This window comes from Podarcis raffonei, chromosome 8 (genome assembly GCF_027172205.1).
Source record: "Podarcis raffonei isolate rPodRaf1 chromosome 8, rPodRaf1.pri, whole genome shotgun sequence".
In the NCBI taxonomy this organism is placed as follows: domain Eukaryota; kingdom Metazoa; phylum Chordata; class Lepidosauria; order Squamata; family Lacertidae; genus Podarcis; species Podarcis raffonei.
In genome coordinates this window covers 46,521,444-46,543,330 of record NC_070609.1, presented here as the reverse complement: position 1 = coordinate 46,543,330, position 21,887 = coordinate 46,521,444, and the positions used below count along the sequence as shown (strand labels likewise).

The 21,887-nt window shown below is 45.0% G+C and overlaps 2 protein-coding genes across 3 annotated transcripts in view; one reads left to right on the top strand and one right to left on the bottom strand.

Moving 5' to 3' along the window:
* Positions 1-15,393, bottom strand: part of BEAN1 (brain expressed associated with NEDD4 1) — a 43,667-nt gene extending 28,274 nt beyond the window's left edge. The window contains exons 1-2 of one of the 2 annotated variants that reach the window (XM_053399667.1): positions 15,097-15,393; positions 1,503-1,578 (exon numbers count right to left, since the gene is read on the bottom strand). In XM_053399667.1, coding sequence (XP_053255642.1) covers positions 1,503-1,509 — 7 coding nt within the window. In that variant the 5' untranslated portion in view covers positions 1,510-1,578; positions 15,097-15,393. Of the gene's footprint in view, positions 1-1,502; positions 1,579-12,731; positions 12,816-15,096 lie in introns of those variants that run through there. The other variant, XM_053399668.1, reaches the window with a different exon arrangement.
* LOC128420305 (atherin-like) lies at positions 11,274-16,281 on the top strand. Its single transcript, XM_053401913.1, has 3 exons — positions 11,274-11,327; positions 12,753-12,844; positions 15,165-16,281. The coding sequence occupies exons 1-3, from the start codon at positions 11,274-11,276 to the stop codon at positions 15,727-15,729; spliced, it is 711 nt and encodes a 236-aa protein (XP_053257888.1). The 3' UTR covers positions 15,730-16,281.
* Positions 16,282-21,887: the final 5,606 nt, after the last annotated feature.

Below are 21,887 nucleotides of genomic sequence, written 5' to 3'. Positions count from 1 at the left end.
TGTCTTGTCTGTGCAATAACCTGATTAGTTTCCAAAGCCATATGAAAAAATCCTCACCTTCTTGTTGTAGCAGCCGCTTTCCTTCCCACCCCCACCCTCTCCTTATTATAAAATGCTCTTTGGCTTCACAGTACATGGAAGCTGTGTTTGAAAATAAAATTGCACCAAAGCTATCAAAACAGGTCTCTGTTGTATTAATTGGAAGTGTTAGAGGAGGGCTCTGGGGAATGATATGATATTTAAGGGAACAGAAGGCACAAAGAGTGACTTGTTTAGAATCTGATGGCAGAGGAAGCTGAGGCAACCTCAAAGGAGGCAAGCAGGAAGTGACCCAGAAACATACGTCCTCCTGAATCAATTCACAACAGGTGCAGAATATCAGAAAGTTCTAAATTAGCTGCCTATGCCTGGGGACCAACTAGAATCACAGTGTTGAGTTGATTAACTGGTCAGCTTTATCAACACAAATTTAACAACTAAAAAGGTCTGGCGAAATGCAGTTATTTATTTAATAATTTTAAAGCACCACTTAATATTTTAAAACCTCTAAGGGCTGTATAACATTTAAAACAATCTGAAATACAAAGGAAAATAAAATAAAACCAGTAAAATCATAGTACAAAAACCATATAAGAACAGGAATGCAGGGCATCCAAACAAGTAAATAACAACAACAGGGTCCAACCTTAAGGGTCAAGGAAGGCCTGACCAAAAAGTCAAGTCTTTACAATACATCAGAAGCAAATGATGGAAGGGTGGTCCATAGTACAGGGGCAACAGTGGAAAATGCACGTTTTTAGGTTACAGCTCTCTGACGTTCTGTAGGATGCAATGTGTTACCACAGGTACAATTGCCCCAGATGACTCAAGGGTCCCCAAGCGATAGTAGCTCCAAGGAGAAGATGAACCTAACTCATTTCCAGTAAACCTGTCAGCAACAGATTCTGCACATGGCTCCCTGATCTGTGACGATTAACCTTTGCCAAGGAACTACCAACTCCTCTGAAGATGAAGAAAGTTCTGAACAGCTTCCAAGGACTATATCATGGCAGCCTCAAGCCCTGCCAACTAGAGCACTGGTCAGTTGGTGCTCTCAGAATGTGTGGCTTCAGTCTTGATCCTCCAGGGGAGACTGTAAAGCTGTGGAAGGTGCTGCAGGCCATTGCTGAGGCAACTTGCTCCTCTTGTTCTTCACTGTAGGATCACTGTCCAGGGTCCTGAAAATCTTCCTTCTGTTTTCCAACTCAGCACCCTTCAGAATCCTGACCTCATCCAGGCACAAAGATGACTTGGCCAGTCCCGCCTCTTTCCCACCACCACTTTTCCCCAGTGATGGCTACTGCTATGGGTCAGGACACTACGACAGTCTTACACTTCAGTCAATAGGAGAGACAACAAAGGAAAGGAAATACTGGGTGACAAGCAAAAATGGGAGTAGAAGACTGGGAAAGTTGAGGATAACGAGGGATGAATATAAGCAGAGAAAATTTCTATGTACTTACGGTTCATTTCAGCTGCGGATGAGGACAACACAGGTAAAGCCAAAGGCTACAGAAATGGTAGGTTTTGAAGAGGGATCTGAAGGAAGAAGGAGACCCAGCAATGATACATCTGCTGTGTGAAAATCTGAGAACATTTTCCATGCTTCAACGAAGACTGTATTAGTCATGGTGAGGCAGCTGGGCACCAGCATAAAATCCTAAAAATGATTCTCTGAACCCTCTGCCCCCCCTTTTTTGCCTTTCTGTTCAAAACAGCAAATCATCCAGGAGAAATCACTCACCTCCCATTTAATAAGAAATAATAACCATTTTGGAGTCATTGCTGAGCCTCAGCAAGCAATATATATTTCTAGGCTGAGTCCTTGACTGATGTTTAAGACACCTCTGAGCAGAACAACACCACAGTTCAATATGGAACTGGAATATGCTCTTAATCCCTCTAGGAATCCATACAGACTACGAGTGCAGGAAGGATCATAAAAGTGTTCTCTGTGAAGGACATGACACTCTGGAGGGCTGCAGAGCTTTCTCAACAAGTCATTTCCCATGAAGGATTCAGCTGCTCAAAGGCAAGCCACAGTTGATTCATTCTGGACTGGTTCAGATGTTATGCTGGGATATGAGGATGTTAGAGGAGGGTTGTATTTTGAGGTATATTTTGCCAGAATCTTTCTGGTGCTAGAATCTGAGCCAGCACACCAGGCTCTATAGGGTAAACTCACCCTTTAGACCAGCTTCCCCCATCCTAGTGCCCTCCAGTTGTTGCTCACTCACTCCAACAACACCAGAAGGACTCCACCTTGGCTACCCCTGGGTTAAATAAACAACAGTTCCAACAAGCTCAGAAATTATGGGAAACTGGTTAGTTTAAAAATCAGAAGCATTTTTTTTCTGTCTCCTTCATGCAAAAGAGGAGGAGAGGGGATGCTTGCCCCAGTTTGTTTACAAACCCTAAATTCTTCAACACATCACCCCAAGCAGACAAGCTACACCAGCTCTGGAGCTGGAGTAATTTATTTCTCTCCCACTGGAAACTGGGAGCATGTTGGGGGCCTATTAGAAGAATACGTAGATTCACAGCCCCTCTTGGCACACCCCTTAATCACTCCTAGAATGCTTCCTCTGACATTGGAGAGAAGCCAGTTGTGGACTTTTCTGCAGCCTTTCAATGGGGGCATCCAAGGTTGGATCTCCCTTTTGAGGGTAGATCCATCTCTCTTTCCTTGGAGAGAGAAAGATGTGGTTGTTCTTACAGCTCATGTGATACCCTCCTGGGGCCCCCACATGATTTCAGTCTGAAAAGTGGTTTATAAATCTTTTAATAACATTTAAACAAACAAACCACCACATCCCTTCTCAAATATTAATAATTTAAGAGACAGCCAAATTTGCACAATTATTCTTAAGCTGAGGCTCCCAAGAAGCTGAATCCTAATTATTTAAAGCAGGTGTGGGGAACCCTTGGTCTTGCAGAAGTTGCAAGACTACAATGCCCATCATCCTTGACCATGCTTGCTGGGGCTGATGAGAGTTGCAGCTCAGCAACATCTGGAGGACTAAAGGTTCCCCCACTCTTTTCACCAATATAGCTGAGGCAGCATACACTATGAAAATGGTAAAATCCAAATTGCAATTTTAAAAAATTGTTATTTAAAAACATCAAAGCCAGCAAGGTATTAACCCCCCCCACAATTAACAATATAAAGAAACAAAAACTGCAGCATCTAAAAGCCACAATATAAGATAGAGGAACGGCAATAAGAACGGCAAATCAAACATTAAAAAGCCTGCTGCCATTTGCCACCTTAAAAGCAGCTAAGTTTGGCACATCAGTAAGTCTGCAAAGGGCACTCTTGAAAAAGGCATTCCCCTGTGCCTGCAGGACTGCAAAAGCAGAGCCTAGCTATCAAAAAGACTTACATAGGAGATGGGGGTCCTGCAGGGATGGTGCAACTAATCTGCAGGGATGGTGCAACTAATCCTCTTAAGTTAGAGCAGGGGTGGGAGTATTTTTCAGCCAGAGAGCTGCATTCTCTCATAGGCAACATTCTGGGGGCCACAGGCAGAGCCAGAGGCCAAAGTGAGTGAGGAACTGGTGCAGAGGTTTCCACGTATACCCTACCATTTCTCTATCCTCCACACAGGCAAACAGGAGGTACTATCCCAATTCAAGGATATATTACACTCTGGCCAAAATACTCAAGAAGTGTTTTAGCAGGGTCAGAATAGGGTGCATAGCCTCTGGGTAGGCGGTGTGGACTGGGAAGAGTCCCACCCCTGGTCCTGAGGTTCTGCCACGCCTGGATTAGAACCTTCACTTGTCATATTCTGAGTTTCTTCTGTACTTCCTATGGAACCACTGAGAACACACACAGCCTGTAGCTTGTATGCTCCTAATGCCAGTCCAGAGTGGTGCTCCTGGTCACTGAAGGCAATGTAGGAAGGACATGCAAGTGGAACAAGGGTCTCTCTCTGTCACTCACTGTGCTGTGCATCTCATTTTCCCTACCTGGAATGTGGGAGGGCGGCTGTACTTTTTACCAGAGGCGACAGGATTCACACCTACAGTGGAAATGCATTAACTAAGGAAGGGAAGGGGGGGAAAAAACTGAGGAAAATGAGGGCACCAACCCCGCTCACGGATTCCGCTTGCAAAGCAAAGGAAGGCACAGCCATCGCCACACAAGCTTTCACCATAAATAAAAAACCCTTGCCTCATTCTTACAGTGTTCAGTGGTCACAAGTAATATTTAATAAATGGTGATGATGATGGCAGGAGGAATGGAGGTTCTACAACAGTGGTTCTCAAAGTGGGAGATACCTCCCCCTGGGGTTACCTGGGAGGTGGGCTAGAGGCAAGGGTGCAGCAGGAGGATGCTGGAGGTGTAAATGACTATCTGACTTTGAAAAGCTGGTACCAACCTGAACCAATTTCATCAATCTTGTTGAATTAACTGAACTAGTTTTAATTGGATTTTGAATATACATGCAATTAATTGTTACTGTTTTGAATTTTATTGTGTTATTATCTTCCCTTATAGGGTAGGGTACGGGGCACTGGGGATGAGGTTATGGAACACCTTGTCATTATGCAACAGCATCAATTTTGAAATCATGGTTGATGTACCTAAGGGAAGAGGAAAAGGTCTGTATAACTACCCTGGCCTGTCTTTGCCAACCTGGTGCCCTCCAGGTTGCCTCCATCATCACCATGCTGGCTAGCGCTGATAGAAATTGGAGTCCAACAACATCTGGAGGCAATTTCACTCTGTTTCGGGGCAGTCCTATACATAACAATTCAGAAGTAAGCCCCATTGCTTTTTGGTAGGGCTTATATATATTGGATTGCAGCCTTAAACTACTTGGCTGCTCACGAATTGGAGGAGAAAAGAAACAGCAAAAAGACAAATCCGCCAGTCCAAGCTAAAATCAGTTATATGACTCAGACCACATTCTAATTAGTGTAATAGGAAAGGAGTTATGCCTGGCAAAATGTTGATACCTCTCCTGCCAACTTGCTAGACTTGTGCAGATTCCACAGTGTGCAAGTCATCCTTGACACAAGTTCAATGCAAGGCAATCAGAAGCTACCCTCAAATGACCTTGACTGCACAGGCTGTGACTTTGGGGCAATGGGAAGATGGAATTATTAGCTTTGGCAGATACTTTCCCTGCTTCTGTACTGTGTTTTGCTTGGGACAGGTTTGTAACGGGGGAAAAAACACCTTTGTGTGGTTTTGTCTTGATTTTTTTTTGCAATGTTTAATGAAAATAATAAAAATTGCTTCAAAACAAAAAATTAAAACCAGGTGAAAACGGGCACCGCTCATTAAGGTGGGCTAGAAATATTGTAAATAAATGAATTCAAGATGAAACTAAGAACACAATGAATAAAATCCAAAAATGGGAAAATAGGCAGTACACTTTGGTAAATACGGTATATAAAAGTGGCAAGAGGACAGAGCAACAACTCCACTCCCCCATGGGAAAGTGGAACAAAACAGAACAATAAATAGGCAGCCAGGCAGCATGAAAGTCAGGAGCTAATTGGACCCCATAAAAACCAGATCACATTTGCTAAAAGATTTCTGAAAGAGACAAGTCTTGGCTGGACGCCTAGAATAATACAGTGTATGGGAGGTGATTCCATCAATCCTTGGCATCTCCAGATAGAGTTGGGGGAAGAATCTCTGTTTAAAACCCTGGAGAGCTGCTGACAGTCAGCGTAGATCAGGGACAAGCTCCTGTTTCAGCCAGAGGGCTCACTCCCTGCTGGACAACCTTCCATGGGCCATATGTGAGTTATGGGTGTGGCCAGCAGCAAAAGTGGATGGAACTACCATTAATTTTACCTTGATACAGTAGACTAGTTTCTATGCATATACATACAACCCTCTCAATCATCCACCCAGAGCAAGAGAAACTTGCTTGTTTTTGCCACAGTCTGGCAAAACCACTCATTGAGGGTGGAAAGTAGGGCCAGCGGGGGTCAGGACTGGCCCAAGATATTTTGGCACCTGAGGCAAACCACAAAATGGCACCTCCTCCTTCCCAGGGAAGAAGGGGTGAGTGAAGATCTACATCAGGAACAAGGAGGAAATAAAGATCTACATCAGATCTACATAAAGATCTACATCTATTTTCATTACTACATCTATTTTCATTACTGGAACATGTCCAGAGGAGGGCAACCAAAATGGTCAAAGGCCTGGAAACGATGCCTTATGAGGAACGGCTAAGGGAGCTGGGCATGTTTAGCCTGGAGAAGAGGAGGTTAAGGGGTGATATGATAGCCATGTTCAAATATATAAAAGGATGTCACATAGAGGAGGGAGAAAGGTTGTTTTCTGCTGCTCCAGAGAAGTGGACAAGGAGCAATGGATCCAAACTGCAGGAAAGAAGATTCCACCTAAACATTAGGAAGAACTTCCTGACAGTAAGAGCTGTTCGACAGTGGAATTTGCTGCCAAGGAGTGTGGTGGAGTCTCCTTCTTTGGAGGTCTTTAAGCAGAGGCTTGACAACCATATGTCAGGAGTGCTCTGATGGTGTTTCCTGCTTGGCAGGGGGTTGGACTCGATGGCCCTTGTGGTCTCTTCCAACTCTATGATTCTATGATTCTATGATCAGGATCTGCTGCACCTGTTGCCTCATAGGTAGACTGGCCTTGGTGAGGCTTGTATCAGGGAGTTCCAAGGGCCAGACAGAGGCCTGGAGAGCCGCATTTGGCCCCCAGGCCAGAGGTGTCATACCCTAGTGCAGATTGGCCAAATGGATCCGTGGTATCTGTCTCGGTGTAAGGCAGATTTCTATGTTCATTCAGCGACAGCCCCTGGAAAGAGGCCTCAAATGCAGAACAAATGAAAGCAGCCCTTAAGATGCCCTGGTCCAAATCTCTTTAGGCTTTAGATATACCAGATATTTATTTGGTCCTACATGCTGAGTCCTGGCACCCTCAGACCAAATTCAGTCTTGCACATATCTGCGGAGCAACCAGAGCAAGATTCAGACTGGACAAACGTGTCTGTTGCTTCCTGCAGCAGCGTCCAGCTTACAGAGGGATTATTCTGTCTTGCTGGATGAAGGATTTGGTTGGGCAGGACTTAAATGCTTTCTCAACCTCTGGCCTCTCTGGTTCCGGTTTCTGGAGCCCCAGATTGCAGAGGCTGTACAAGCAGGAGCCCCAGATTGCAGCCAGCTGTACAAGCAGGCATGATCTGAAAAAGGGCGTCGAGCGGGCAGTGCCTTGCGTGCATTTAATCAAGAAGGTGCCAAAACTGGGGCAGAATTCCTTGTAGAAAGATTCTCAGCTGGCTCTTAAAGGCCCTGCTCCCAGATGGGTTAAGAGCATGGGAGCTAAGCAGCAGCTGCTTAATTAAGAAGCTCTGCCCTTCACAGTCACATATGCCACTTCTTTCAAGGCCAAGGGAAGCGCTGCAAATGCTGCAAAGCTCAGAACCAGGAGACAGCGAGGAAAGACAAGACTAGGACTCAGCCGCTGTTTAGTAAGTAGAAGACCCCAGGTGCAACTCCCAGCATTCCCAGGGCTACATCCATGCCATACATTTAAAGCAGAGTCATGCCACTTTAATTGTCATGGCTTCCCTCAAAGAATCCTGGGAACTGCTGTTTCTTAAGGTTACTGGGAACTGTAGCTCTGTGAGAGGTAAACACTAAAGCAGATCTGTATGTATTAGGGCTAGTCCATAGTGGATAGTGGCACCCACCTGACCTCCTGACAGCTGAGTCACTGCTGCTTACTGGGAAAGAGAGTGGGGAGGTGACAGGGAGTTGGCATGGTAGAAACGCACTGCCAGGAGGGCTGAATTGGCTCTGCTGGTGCTTTTGCGCTGTGTCAACCTCACCACTGCCTTGCCCTTTCCTTTCCAGCAGGGAGCAACAATTAAGTTGTTGGGAGGGCAAGTGAGCATGCCACCCAAAACCAGGGCTGTTCCTTCAGAATATGCTGTTCCTGACCTAAGTGTCAAGAATTTAAGCTAACCTATACTGAAATTAAACACAAAATCCATGTTAAAGTATTTCCTTTCTGGGAATTGAGGACTACCAAGTGTTCCAAAATAAGCAACTGAGACACATTCTTGGTCAGAGAGCAACCTAAATGGACTACTTGTTGCTGTACTACAACTCAGCCACAGCAAGGAGGAAAGGGGGGAAATCCTTTGTTTGGTTTTAGATGATGTAGTTGTGTTTTGTGTTTGTTTTCTTACAAGAGGTATCCATCCTTACCTGACATTCCTCTTAAGATGCCAGAGACAGGAAACCTGCATCCCTCAAGAAGTTGCATGCCTACAACTATCATTCCTCTCTGTTGGCCATGCTGGCTGGAGCTGATGAGAGTTGGAGCCTGGAGGGCGTGAAGGGCTACAGGTCCCGCACCTCTCTTTTACATATTTACGATAAAATAAAGACTTAATGTAGTCAGCATACACAAATTCAATATTAGTCCATATTATTTTAAAAGAATCATACTTTGTTTCCTTCTCACCAGTCAGCAAATAAATCAACATGAATCTGTACTATTTAATCATCATCATCACCATCATAATCTTACATAAGATTCTGGATTGCACCCAGTACTGCAAATGGTGGCAGGAAATCCTGTACCTCCAAGTTCCAATTCATTATGAAGTTACTCCATCTTCCAATAAACTTTTTGTGTGTCTGTGTTCTCTAACACCGACATAATTTGTTAATTCGATCATATCCACAATAACAGAATTTTATATTAACAAGATGTCTCTTCCCCCTCTTGCTTATTGTCTCCTTTCCGCTGTAAGAATAGCATGTTCTAATCATCTGCTGGGATTATTGGTCTGACATAACAAAATAATACAGTTAAAGGGTTCAACGATAGGGTTCATGCCATTTCCTTTATGTGATTAAGAACTAGCTTCCAAATGTTATGACCCTAGGACATGTCCAGTAAATATGACCTATATCTGCTTGCATTGAATTACACTGCCAGCGGTTATTATTAACCCCAGGGAAAGTTCAGTTGGATCTCAATAGAGTAAGACACCACCAGAATAACAATTTGTAAGAGCGTTCTTTAAGATTCACACTTTGGCATTCACACTTAAAGAGGCCTTTAATGGTGGTAACCAAGTTCTAAACCCATTTTTACATAGCTGCAGAAATATTCTGCTCTAACTCTTTCCCCCTGGCTCTCACGTGTGTGTATAGGATTGCACTGTAGTCCTATTCACATTTACCTGGGAGTCAGTTCCATTGAACTCATGGGACTTATTTATTAGATGACAGTAAACGTCCAGCTTCAGCAGTGCTATAGCTGTTCCAAGGTCATTCCCTGGTTCTCTAGTGAATCAAGACCTTTGCAGTCATACTCACACTCATCCTCATCCTCATCACTGCTGTTACTGTTATTTTATTGCCTTCTGGGCATATGTTTCAAGGCAATGCACAAAATTCAGTACAAAACTGCTGAAAGAAATAAAAGAAATAGCAGCAGAGAAATTTCAAAATGGCCCAAAGCAGACACCCATAACAGAGATTTATTTATCCAGCTGGGTAAAGCCTGTCAGAAAAGAAATGCCTCCATTTTTGTCTGGTGCCTGTTGTATCTCAGTGTTGTTCTACAGAACAAGAGCAACCACCCTAAAAGCCCCCTCTCTCTTCTATTGAATGCCACACTATCCCCATTCTCAACTTCAGAAACACCTATCTTAGAGGAATATAGGCTTTGCAGATTCACCACTCAGAGCGTGACAAGGTAAATTCAGTTAATCTCATTGGGCTTCTTTGTGTGTAACAGCAACGTTCACACCTACAGGAAGATTCAACCCAGAAAGCGAAGATAGGAAGCTGCTATATTAACTACTGGTCCATCTAGCACAGTATTGTGTATGTTGACTGGCAGCGGCTCTCCAGAGTTTCAGACAGAAGCCTTTGCCCAACCTATGCAGAGATGCCAGGGACCAAGCCTGGGACCTTCTGCATGCAAAGCAGGCGTGCTCTGCCACTGGGCCCTTGAAATGATCTGCTTCCTTCTATTTTTGTTTCCACTTCCAGATCAGGAAAGCTGGTTTCACAAGCTCTTCCCAGCCTGAATGACCACCAGATCAACCAACCTTGTTTCTATTTGGCCAGGGAGTTCAAGATGGTGTGCGTGACTCCCCCTGCCCCACAATTTCACTCTCACAACAACCCTGTGCGGTAGATTAGGCTGAAAGGCTGCAATGTCACCCATTGAACCTCATGGCTGAGTGAGAATTTGAACCAGGGCCTCTCCAGTCCCAGCCCGAGTCTCTAACAGCTACAAATGAAAGAAATTGCTGTCAATGAACCTCAATAGTTGTAAACCCAGTAAGCTCTATGGTAGTGATGTGGCCATCTTTGGTCCTCCAGATGTGTCTGGACTCCAGCAAAGGTCCATGGTTAGGGATGATGGCTGGTAGCTGTAGCCCACATGGAGGATCACAGGTGCCCCTGCTCTGGTCTAGGGTGCCCAAGGCACAAGTGTTGTTCACCTGACTTGATCCACTGTAATCTGCTGTGACTGGCAGGTTTGTCCAATCAGACATAATGAACAACTCCTGGCAGGGGAGAAAGATGACAACACTTCATTTGCTACACTGTCCTAAGAGCAAGTGTGCCTGCACAGCAAATTTCAAACTACCAAGATACAGACACCACACACATACATTAAAAGGTCTTCAAGTCCCAGGCTATACAAAACACACACGTATATGTCCACTGAACATATAAGGGGAGTAGGACAGGATCTTGCCTGTTGGTCACACACCCAGCACTGATGTTGCTGCTAGCCATGTCCGTCAGGTGACTACAATGTTAGTGAGGAAGGGACTTACTGGCATGCAAGCAGTCAGGGATCCTAACTGACACATAAATGATAAACACAGAGTTGTAGTTTCTTATTAAGGCAGAGCAGGCAACTGCCAGGAGGGGCTATGGCCAGTGAATTGGGACAACCCTGCTCAAAGAGAGGGGATGGGTGGACAACTCTTCTCTTTTATTTAATGAGGCTTACATTACCGAAGCTGGCTAAAAGTTTGGGCAATCTTATAAACAGCTCTGTGAATGCAGCAAGGCTTTTGCTCTCCCCTTTCCTGATCGATTTCTTTGTGGGAATTTTCAAGGGAATGTTCTCAGAGTACAGCAACTGCTGACTATTAAAGCAGCTACTGATCTCCCACACGGACACATGCACACATGCACTCTCTGGAGCAAACAAATTCGTAAACACTGGCAGATTACTTTTGCAGATTGGAATAATGGCTGCCTCTTCCCAGATGGATAATGCTTCCCAAGAAAAGAGAACGGTGGAGGTAAAGAACTTGGTGTGTATGTGTGTGGGGGAGAAGAGTCTTAATAACAGTTTGTTTTGGTTTGCACAGCAGATGTCATTTAGTGGTACATGACGTTGTCAAAGCACACCCACTCAGTTTACTAGCCAGATTTTAGGAATCCATTAAACATTCGCTCCAGTGAGTGGAAATAAAATCCAGTCATTCACTTACATTTTGGAAAGCCTCCTGTTTTAGGGAGCAATGTGCACAGCTTTCTGGTCTCTTACAGGGCAATCCTATTCATGTCTACTCAAGCATAAGACATGAGACTTCAGTGGGGCTTACTCCCATCTAAGTGGGCAAAGGATTTGCTGTCTTAAGGCCTCATAGGGGCAGAGACAATTGTGGGCTGTGTAAGTGAGCACGCTAAGGGTGCAACTCTGCCAGTTACCAAGGAAGATCCATGCCCACAGGATTCAATTAAGTCTTTCTTCTGAGCAGACATGGTTATGATGGCACTGTGATTCTCTTTGCTGCTCTGCTTTGCCACTGCTCCCCACTGAAAGGAGAGGGGAGGTTTCAGACAAATCCTGGAGGACCCTGGACCCACCCAGCACTGATTTGCAGCAGCTGGCCTGACAGTGGACTTCTGGGTGGAAAGGGAAGGTTAAGGGGGGGGAATGATGTTGGGTTGATGTGAATGGTTTTGGGGGTTTGTTTATCTACTGGTTTGTGTTTATTTGCTGTTTAGTGGGTGTGAGTTTATTGTCTGAAAATGGCTAATGTCTTTTTGTTACTGGTTAGGGGACTGGTGTGTTGCTTTTATTTTCCTATATGGTGTATGAAATGTTAACGTATTATATGGCCTCTCCTGATTTGGATGTTATAGAGAAATAGATTATCCATATACTGGTGACATCTCACACCAAACTTCAAAATGATCACTCCCAACAGTTTCATGTAGATGTGAAATACTAATGGGGACAGGATGACACCCTGTGCCACCCCACAATGCAGCTGCCAGGAGGCCAAGAAGTGATCACCCAGTGATAACTCTGAAACTGACCCTGGTGAAACAGTGCCTCAGTACTCATCTCACATGGCCAATTCAGGAAGGTATCTGTTAAGTTGCGGGTGAACATATCAGACGACACAGAGATTCTTCAAACAGCTCTTGTTTATTCACAGGCCCAGAACAGCACTGAGCTGAAGGGTTCAGCCAACCTGCTTATATAGAGCTCAACTACAAAGCAACAGTAACAACTTTCTGTAACTATCCAATCACCGAACGTCACTTTCAATCCCTTATTTGCATATGTGGACCTGAGTGAAAACTATCTACAGTATCCCCCTGCTGGCCCAGGGTGAGAACTTCAGCACATAACAGTATCATGGTTAAAGACACCAAAAGCAACTGAGGAAGAGTAATAGGGTCACACTCACTTTGCCTTTCTCTCAACAAAGGCCATCCATCAGGGCGACCAGAGTTGGTTCAGTCCTGTAACCAGCTCTGAACTCCAACTGAAATGTGTCAAGATAATCAGTTTCACCCAAAAGTACTTGCAACAGTCACACCATCACCTTCCTCCATCCCAAGCATATGATGTAAACAACAGGAGCCTATTGACAAAAATGTACTCCAGTCAATCAGTGACCCTAGAAGGTATCTCACACATTATGAACAGCTTTACTAAAAGAACACAAGACCCACCCAGACATACACTTGCACCCTGTCTCACACTCAGAGAACACCAACCCTCTGCCAATTACAGGTTCTCATCCTGCACAGGAAATGCACCTGACTTATGCCCTCACTACATTCAGTCTCTTCCTGGTTGAAATCAAAATAGAAGAGGAGTAGTGCCCTTGTGCTGGGAACAAAGGGGCTCCCCAACAGAGGGATAAATAGATAAATAAATATATATACAGAATGATATCATCAAGACAATACTTTGGGGCAGAAGCTCAGGGTCCTGCTTAACAGAATGAGCAGGAAAACCCCCAAAATGCAACAGGCTTGGTTTTTGACATTTTAAATTGATACATAGTGCAATCTGAAGTCCAGAGTCTAAAATTATCCTTAACTGCATCATTGCATGCAGTGTATCTGTCCCAACCTGGCATCTTCCAGATGTTTTGGACTACAACTCCTACCAGCCATGACCATTGGACATGCTAGCTACAGCTGATGGCAATTGTAGCTCACACCTTCTTGAGGGCATTAAGTTGAAGAAGGCTGATGCAGAGGATTGACTTGTCCTGCTTTCGTTTAAGATGAGTTAAGTATGGGGCCTTGCATATAGTGCTTTTAATATTTTATTACAGCATCTGCCTTGCATGCAAAAAGCCCCAAGTTCAGTCCCTGGTGTCTCCAGGCAGACCTGGGAGACTCTTGCCTGAAACCCTGGAGAGCTGCTGCCAGTCAGTGTAGACAATACTGAGCTGGATGGGCCAACAGTCTGACACAATATAAGTCAGCTTCCCATATTCCAGTGTGCCTCCAGTGTGGGAAAGCCCAGCACGCCTCTAGGTAACCAGTTCTATGGTCAAACTGCTCTACCCATCAATCCTCCCCCCTTATGTTCAATGGAAGTCCACCATATTGTAACTTAAGCCCATTAGACCCAGTCCTACCCTCCGGGGCTGCAGAGAACAAATCAATTAGATGTATACCAGGTTTTGAAATGCAATTGTCTAAGTTTGCCAAAACCAAAACAAACCCCCACTCTCCTTCTGCTACCATTTGTGCAGTTATAAAACACCCAGCAACGATTAGCATGTAAATATTATTTTATTGTCTTTCTTTCCTCCTCCCATCAAATAATGTCAAAGTAGGAAACAGAAGCCCATCTGCTTTCTCACTGCAAGTGGCCCCATCCCTTGTGCCAGGAATGGAGCAGGAAATGAGAGAGAGAGAGAGATGCTTTTGTAGCTGTACTTACGCATGCAATGTGTTACAGATGCTTTAAAAGTTTCAATAGAAAACCCCACTGCCGCTGACACAATTGTGCCAAAATGATGTGTTTCACTGCAGGGCTCTTAGACACCACATGCTCATCAGCACAGGTGCTCTCCTCCCCCCCCCTTCCTCTCCCTCCAACTATACAAAACCAATTAAGAAGGGAGGGAAACACAGACGAATTCATAGATGTGACTAACAGGTGTACATGCAACACATTTCCCCCACCCCATGCAGAGATGCAGGCTTTCCCTTTCACCCACTTGAGCTGCATAATCGGGGAGTGGTTAAAAAAAGAGGTTTAATCAATACTCTAAAAATTTAGACATACAGTACTGCATTCCAGAGCGCTGTTTCTACCCTGCCTGCGTTTCCACGTTGCCTGGCTGAGTGCAAAAACCTGGAAAGGGTTATATTATTTCCGATAAAATCATCTGGGTTCTCCTCCCCAATCAAAAGGTGAATTCCCATGAAACAGACATCCACCCGTTTAAATTTAGCACAGCCCTCTCCAACCTTGCGCCCCCACCCAATGTTTTGGACCACATCTCCCATCATCCCTGAGTGCTGGCCATGCTGGCTGGTGCTGATGGGAGTTGGAGTCTGACAACATCTGGAGAGCACCGGCTTGAGGAGGGCTGACCTGGTGCGTGGGCATTACAAGGGACGCGCGCCCGGGAAGAACGATGCGCGTGGGTTTCGTCTTAAGGATGGATGGAGGAAGGAAGCCTTTGGAAATGTAGGGTGCAAGTGCACAGCCGCGTGGGCTGGCGGGGAGAAGCCCCGGGAGAGAACCTCCTGCCCGCCCTCCCTCCCGCAGGATCCGTCGCCCCGTCCCCTGCCTCTTACCGGAGCCCATTCAGGCGACCGATCTCTCCATGCGTTCCGACGGCTGCAGCCCGGCGACCACGGTGAAGGCGGCGGGAGAGGCAGACTTCCGCTTTCGCCGCCGCCGCCGCCTGCCCGGCCAGAGCAGCGGCGAAGAGGCGGAGGCGGGACGCGGTGCTCCGTGACCTCCGACCGCCGGCAGCAGCAGCGCCTTCCCAGTGGCTGCGGCGCGGCGCCGGGCTGCCGGCTGCCGAGAGAGCCCCGCGTGGCCGTGCGCTTGGCGCCTGCAGGCAGCCGCCGCCGCCGCGGCATCTGGGCTCCCTCCGAGGGCCCAGCCCGCCGCCCGCCTGCTCAGCCGCCCGGTCCGCCTGTAGCAGCAGCGCCTCGACGTGGCGGAGAAGAGGCGGGCAGCGGGGCGCGCCGAGGGGACTGGCGCCGGGACGCCCCCCCCCCACTTCCCCGCCAGGCAGCGGCGCTTCCTCGGCTGCCCTTCTCAGCTGGGGTAGAAGTTCTGCTCAGCCAAGCACTCCGGAGGAAGAGGAAGAAAGCGGACCTTTAGGAAAGGAGGATGTGAGCATCTCGAGTGCAGAAAGAGAAGGTGGATTTCCTCCCGGCCATCCCCCCCCCATGCATTCTGTAGCATTGATTGATTGATTGATTGATTGTCTTTCTATGCCAGGTTTTCCACCAAGGAGCTCAAGGTGGTCCCTGTCCTCGTTCAATCCCCATAATCCTGTGAGATGGGTTAGGGACTGAGAGGCGGTGGCTGACCTGAGGTCACCCAGTGAGCATCATGGCTGAGTGGGGATTGAACCCTGGTCACACAAGTCCTAGTCCAACATTCTAACCACTGCATCACACTGGCTCTTGCGTTAGTAGCAGTATTTGATGCAAGAATAGCATATTAATGACAGATTTATTCTGGATTGTCCACACACTTTATCAGCTGTTCAGCAAAGCTTTCCCATTGTTATTACACACACTATGCCTTCAAGGCACATTCTTTCCTTCAAAGAATTCTGGGCACTATGGTTTGTTAACAGTTGTTGCTGGGATCTATAGCTCTGTGAGGGGTAAACTACACTGCCCAGAATTATTTGAAGGAAAGAATATGCTTTGAATGTGCTTTAAAGGTCTAGTGTGCACCTAGCCACATTATTGCCATCTGGAGGCATGCTGTTGTGCCGCAAAACCTGTGATTTAGCTGTTATTGCAGGGGGTTGGATTAGATGACCCTTGGGTACCTTCCAGCTCTACATTTCTGTGATTCTAAAAGGAGGACAAAAACAACAACCCTTAGAATATTTATGGTATAAAAAGTGGGATTGTGTCTAACTGCCCTGAGATCATGTGGGCACAAGCCATCCTGAATGCACAATGAAAACGATGTCTTTACATTATTTTCTCTTTACCTAGTGTTCTCTAGGTCAGTTCTAAGAAATCATTGGATGAAAATAGCCCTACGATCAAAAGCAATTTCAGCTATCAAAAGTGACAGTTTGGAAGCAATGCATTAATTAGGAAATGATTAGTTCACAGCATGATTGCTAAGAATCTAAGTCTGGAAATATATGCTATGCTGTTAGCAGTAGGACTTAAATCAAATTTATTCTGTGGTGATTGAGTTGGTTCCCCAGCTATGACTCAGAACTTTTCAGGTGATGCTGGTTCTATCCACTTTAATATGACTATTCCAGAAAAAGAAATCAGTTTGGCATTGCAATATTTTGGCTCTGGTTCAGCAATGCAGCTGCACCATCTCAGGTGTATGAATGTTTCTTGCTCTCTTTTTCTTGTAGGAGTGGCATTAAAAAAAATAAAAATCAACAGATCAAACTAGCAGCAAAAAAGTGCCACCTAAAGGGACAATTGTGATTTATTTATTCATTTCCAAACTTCACTGAAAATTTTAAAAACAATTTCCAAACACCAAGTGTTGTATTCCAAGATAAATACATGTGCAGTTGTTAAGTCTTGTATGCAGTCATCCAGAGGGTGGATCTAAAATGTTAAGATAATTTATCTGTAGTGGCTGCTGTAACTGAGATGGAAGGGGGATTACTGTACAATAAATGATATATATCAAGGCCATTTGGAGTCAAACCCATCTTTGTTAATCCTCTTATCGCCCTCCAATGGTGACCTAAGCATTCCATAAGTGCTACATGTTCTGCACATATTATTGGGTCCAGGTTTCTGTGGTGGGAGGGTTTTCCTCCTCCAACTGGAAGCAACTATTTGTCTTGCTGCTGTCATAAGAAAGAAGACCAACTCTTTATGCTGAACACTTGATTGATATCATTTTGCATTGACAGTAGGGCTAACCTGGGATTGGGTACAAGATGTTGCCCTGTAATGATGGATAGCAATGGAAAAATTTGGGTCCAGAAATCTTTAAGAAGCAGACACTCCCATCACATGGGGAGGAATATGCCTTTAAAAATACATCCTCTCCAGCGTAAGAGCAAGAGAATAGTTAACTCTTGAAAGGCATAGGGACATCTAGTGCCCTCATATGATCTTTAAAGAGGTTTCCTGCAATTTAGCCAAAATGGTAAGCAGTGGGTGTTTAGACCATAAAGAGCTCCATTTGTGTTCATCAATTTGTTGGCCTAAGTTGGTTTCAGCACTTCTCTAAGACTCTGCCCAGTGTCCATTTGTGGGTCCAATAATGTTTTATAAAGTAGAGAAGCTTCATCTTGAAACTCTGTATTAGATCTAATTCCTAATGCTTCAGACTTTATCGGGGATCAAAGCCCTTGGATTTAACAAATGAGTGAATGTATTGTATACAAATTTGTTGCATTTGGAACCAATTAGTTGAAATATGAAGAATTGATGCTTTTGAATTATGGTGCTGGAGGAGACTCTTGAGAGTCCCATGGACTGCAAGAAGATCAAACGTATCCATTCTTAAGGAAATCAGCCCTGTGTGCTCACTGGAAGGACAGATCCTGAAGCTGAGGCTCCAATACTTTGGCCACCTCATGAGAAGAGAAGACTCCCTGGAAAAGACCCTGATGTTGGGAAAGACGGAGGGCACAAGGAGAAGGGGACGACAGAGGACGAGATGGTGGGACAGTGTTCTCGAAGCTACAAACATGAGTCTGACCAAACTGCGGGAGGCAGTGGAAGACAGGAGTGCCTGGCGTGCTCTGGTCCATGGGGTCATGAAGAGTCAGACACAACTAAACAACTAAACAACAACAGTTGAAATATTCCTAAGCTGTTTCTTTAAATTTTCCATGGTAATTGAGCATCCTCTTGGGAGAGTGTCCTATATCCTGAATACTCCTGCTCTTGCCCATTGTTTATAATGCCTATACTTGTCTGTATAGCGGAACCTTAGGTGGTCTAAAATAGGTATATGAGGGGACACCGCAGGTGCCAGCTGCACTTCCCATAGTTTTCAGACTTGAAAGGGAACCTGCAAGAATGGGTTTTCCAGTTTTTTAATTGCTGCTCCGGAGGGATGCAGAAACGCGAGCGCACAAATTGAAGCTTCCATGGGAATGTTCTCCAATTGCATCCAAGGTATCTCAGTTGAATTCTGGACTAGCTTTAAGAGCTGTTTCAAGTGGAATGCCTTGAAAGAAGATTTTTAATGTGGCATCCACAGTCCACTCTTTTTGCATTGTTTGTGAAGTATTTGCTACCTAAATGGGTAATTGTACATTGAGGCTCCACTGAACTTTACAACACAATACCACTTTAATCAGCCATGTCTCCTCCCCAAGAATCCTGGGAACTGTACCCCAAAGAATTAAGGGTGCTGAAAGTTGTTAGGAGGCCCCTTCTTCCCCTGAAAGAGCTACAATTCCCAGAGTTCCCTGGGAAGAGGAACTGATTGCTAAATCATTCTGGGAATTGTAGCTCTGTGAGGGGAAAAGGGGTTCATGAGTTTCAGGCACAATAGCCTCCCTAGCTGATGCCCCTGCAGCCTCTGACTGTCCAGGTTGTTGCTAGAGTCAGGGGTCATGACACCATCCTGCTCATCTGGATTTTGGCCTGAAAGATCACGGAAAAGCATAAGTTGTGACACTGCACATCACTGCTGATCCCAGGCACATCTGTTAAGGTGGCAGCCTTAGCTTCTCATTTCCTGGCTTTGTGGAGTTTGGGCCTACATGAGGTAGTCTTAACTCTGGTCATAAACCAGCAGGGTTTTTATTTTCTATTTTTTAAAAATGAACTGCTTTCCTACTGAGAATATCACCTCCCACTTGGCACTTTGTGGTGGTTAAATGGAAGATGGGACTCTGAATTTCACACTGCTGGAGGCCATCCTTGCCTCTTGTTAAGTGCATGCAACTCATGACACATTTTAAGCAGGGAGCACATTAGCATCCCTTGGACTTGAGAAAGGGCACGTTTCCAGAAGAGGTGGAAGAAAAAGAATTCTGAAGGAGATCATTTCAAAGCTAACCAGTTTATCCTCAGGTATGAAACTCTGAGAACCCCCCAAAAAGAAATGGCCTGTCAAGTTACTCAACTTTGCAGCCTTTTGTATTCTCCTGGATTGTTCTCTGTTATGAACTGAAATAGAGAATTCAGTTTCACAGCTTTGGCTATGAAGTGTCCATAGTTCCCTTATGAGAATGTGACACACTTTTCTCCTCTGACAGTATGTGTTTTAAATAAGCTTGACCTGTAAAAAAGAGGTGGTAAGATGATCAGCCAGGACTTCTTTATATTTTGGAGGAAAAAGGAAGGGCAAAAAGGCCGAGGTCCTAGGTACACGAGAGAATAGCATCCTTAAAGGGCTGCCAGTAGATTGAGACGATGGACAATCCATTTGCAGAGGGATGTGAGAGAGGTTTAGAAGACCAAAAGGAAAGGATGCACACAAAGAGGCTCATTGAGGGTCATGGCATACAAAATCCTGCTAGAAGAAAGAGTCAAGGTTTAGTGATGGATAAAGGAGAAGGCCAAAATCATTGTTTCTGAGAACTCTTTATGCTGCCTAAAGAAAGAGAGAGCAGAGAGCAAAGCATATGTCAAGAGCTACTGGACATAAGACGCTTAAAATGCATCCTTTGCACTTTCTGAAAGGGCTGTTGGTAAACAAGGCCATGCTTGAAAGGCTGAATGCATTAAGACTGACCTTCATGGAGAACAAAAAATATATCTATGGGGGGCAAAAAAATATCCAAGGGTGGCTCAAAACTGATATGATATTTTACAAATGAAGTGGTGAAAAGGAGGAGGAGAAGGAGATTGGGTGCTGGAAGTATGGTAGGATACAAGTGACACCCCCCCCCCATTTTATCTTGCCTGACCTCCAAATATGCTGCCCTGCTATGAGTTTAGGTTGGGGGTAGGGTGTGTGCAAAATCACTTCTAATTCCTGGATCCAGCATGGATTCATTTCCTGGAATAACCAGGCTAGCTTCCTGGTGAGGTAATGGCCTAAGTATGAGTCATTAAGATAACAAAGGAAGTGAACCTACAATTCTACAGTTCTATGATTCGATGACCCTGTGCCTGAGTGCTCTGCTGAAATTTCCTAAGTGCTGCTAAAAAGAAGGAAGTGTTCTCCAAAGGGGAAGCTGTAAAGACAGCCTTTGTGTGGTATGTCCCCCCGCCCCAATTTCTACCGGCAACAGCACTGCTGATAAATTGGGTGGCAGGTCACTCAGGAAGTCTTAGCAGGCCAATTCTGAAGGAACGCAACACAGAATTTGAGGTCATAGATTTTGCCCCCTAATCCACACACAAAATAATTCCATGGGGTGTGATATAAGGCAAAACACTATGCTGGAACCAGTTTTGGCATTCTGAAGAACACAAGGACAGCCCTGCTGGATCAGGCCAGTGGCCCATCTAGTCCGCCATCTTGTTCTCATAGTAGCTGGCCAGATGCCTCAGCGGAAAATCTACAAACAGGGCCTGAGCACAACAGCAGCACTCTCCCCTCCTGCCGTTTCCAGCAAGTCATATACTTGGGATACTTGGGCTTGCCTCCTGTTTTTAAAAATACAGCAACATTTGGAACAAGAGGTCTTCCCACAGATGTGTCACTGTGCTCTGAAGGGTATCAGCAAGCAGAAAATGCACCCGATGGCACCTTGGAGAAAAAAAATGTGAAGTTATATGTCTGCTGGTTCTTCACACAAAATGTATGGAGCTACCAGTGGCAACGGGCACATGTGTCAGAGGGAAAGTGTTGTATGAAGACCTGCTGATAAGGGCTGCCATATAAAGAGAAATGGGAGGCATGGCATTTTTGCAGTCTGGGAAAGAAAGAAAAGGCATTTGCAGAGGGGCATGGAGACTTTACGTAGCCCAGGGCTTTCCTTCTAGGAAAAAAGGTGCTGGTACTCACCATGAAGTTGTTACAGTAAGTGCCACACTTTAAAGAAGTGCTTTTCTTCTAGAAAAAAATGGTGACGGTATTGCGTACCCTTGAGTATCCACAGAAAAAAAGCAGTGACGTAGACTTTTATTTTGTGTTTTCCCATAGAGGGTCAAGATTCCTTTATAGAGACCAAGAGAGCTCTTGAAAATTCAACAGCATCATCTGCAAACAAAGGTTTGTTATGAAGCTCACATATAGCTGTTTTTCAGTTTGAAGGACCTGTTGGATTGCCTTTATTATGATTTGACAATGCCCTCAGAAGTTTCTAATCCTTTTTATCTCTTTTGCAGCACCATTCATTCATTCATTCATTCAGTCCTTTTATTGGTATGCCACTTTTCCACAAAATATTCATGCTCAAAGCAGTTTACATCAAAGGAAGAAGGAACACATTTCAAACAAATACTATAAAAAAGTCATAGTAACATAGCAAAACAGCAGCAAATGTAAAAAC

Excerpts from the sequence above, each read along its gene's own strand:
- LOC128420305 (XM_053401913.1), top strand. The coding sequence starts at position 11,274 with ATGGCTGCCTCTTCCCAGATGGATAATGCTTCCCAAGAAAAGAGAACG. Across the intron at positions 11,328-12,752 it reads AAGAAAAGAGAACGGTGGAG|GCCATCCATCAGGGCGACCA; the intron begins GTAAAGAACTTG and ends CTCTCAACAAAG. Across the intron at positions 12,845-15,164 it reads ATAATCAGTTTCACCCAAAA|GCGGCGGGAGAGGCAGACTT; the intron begins GTACTTGCAACA and ends ACCACGGTGAAG.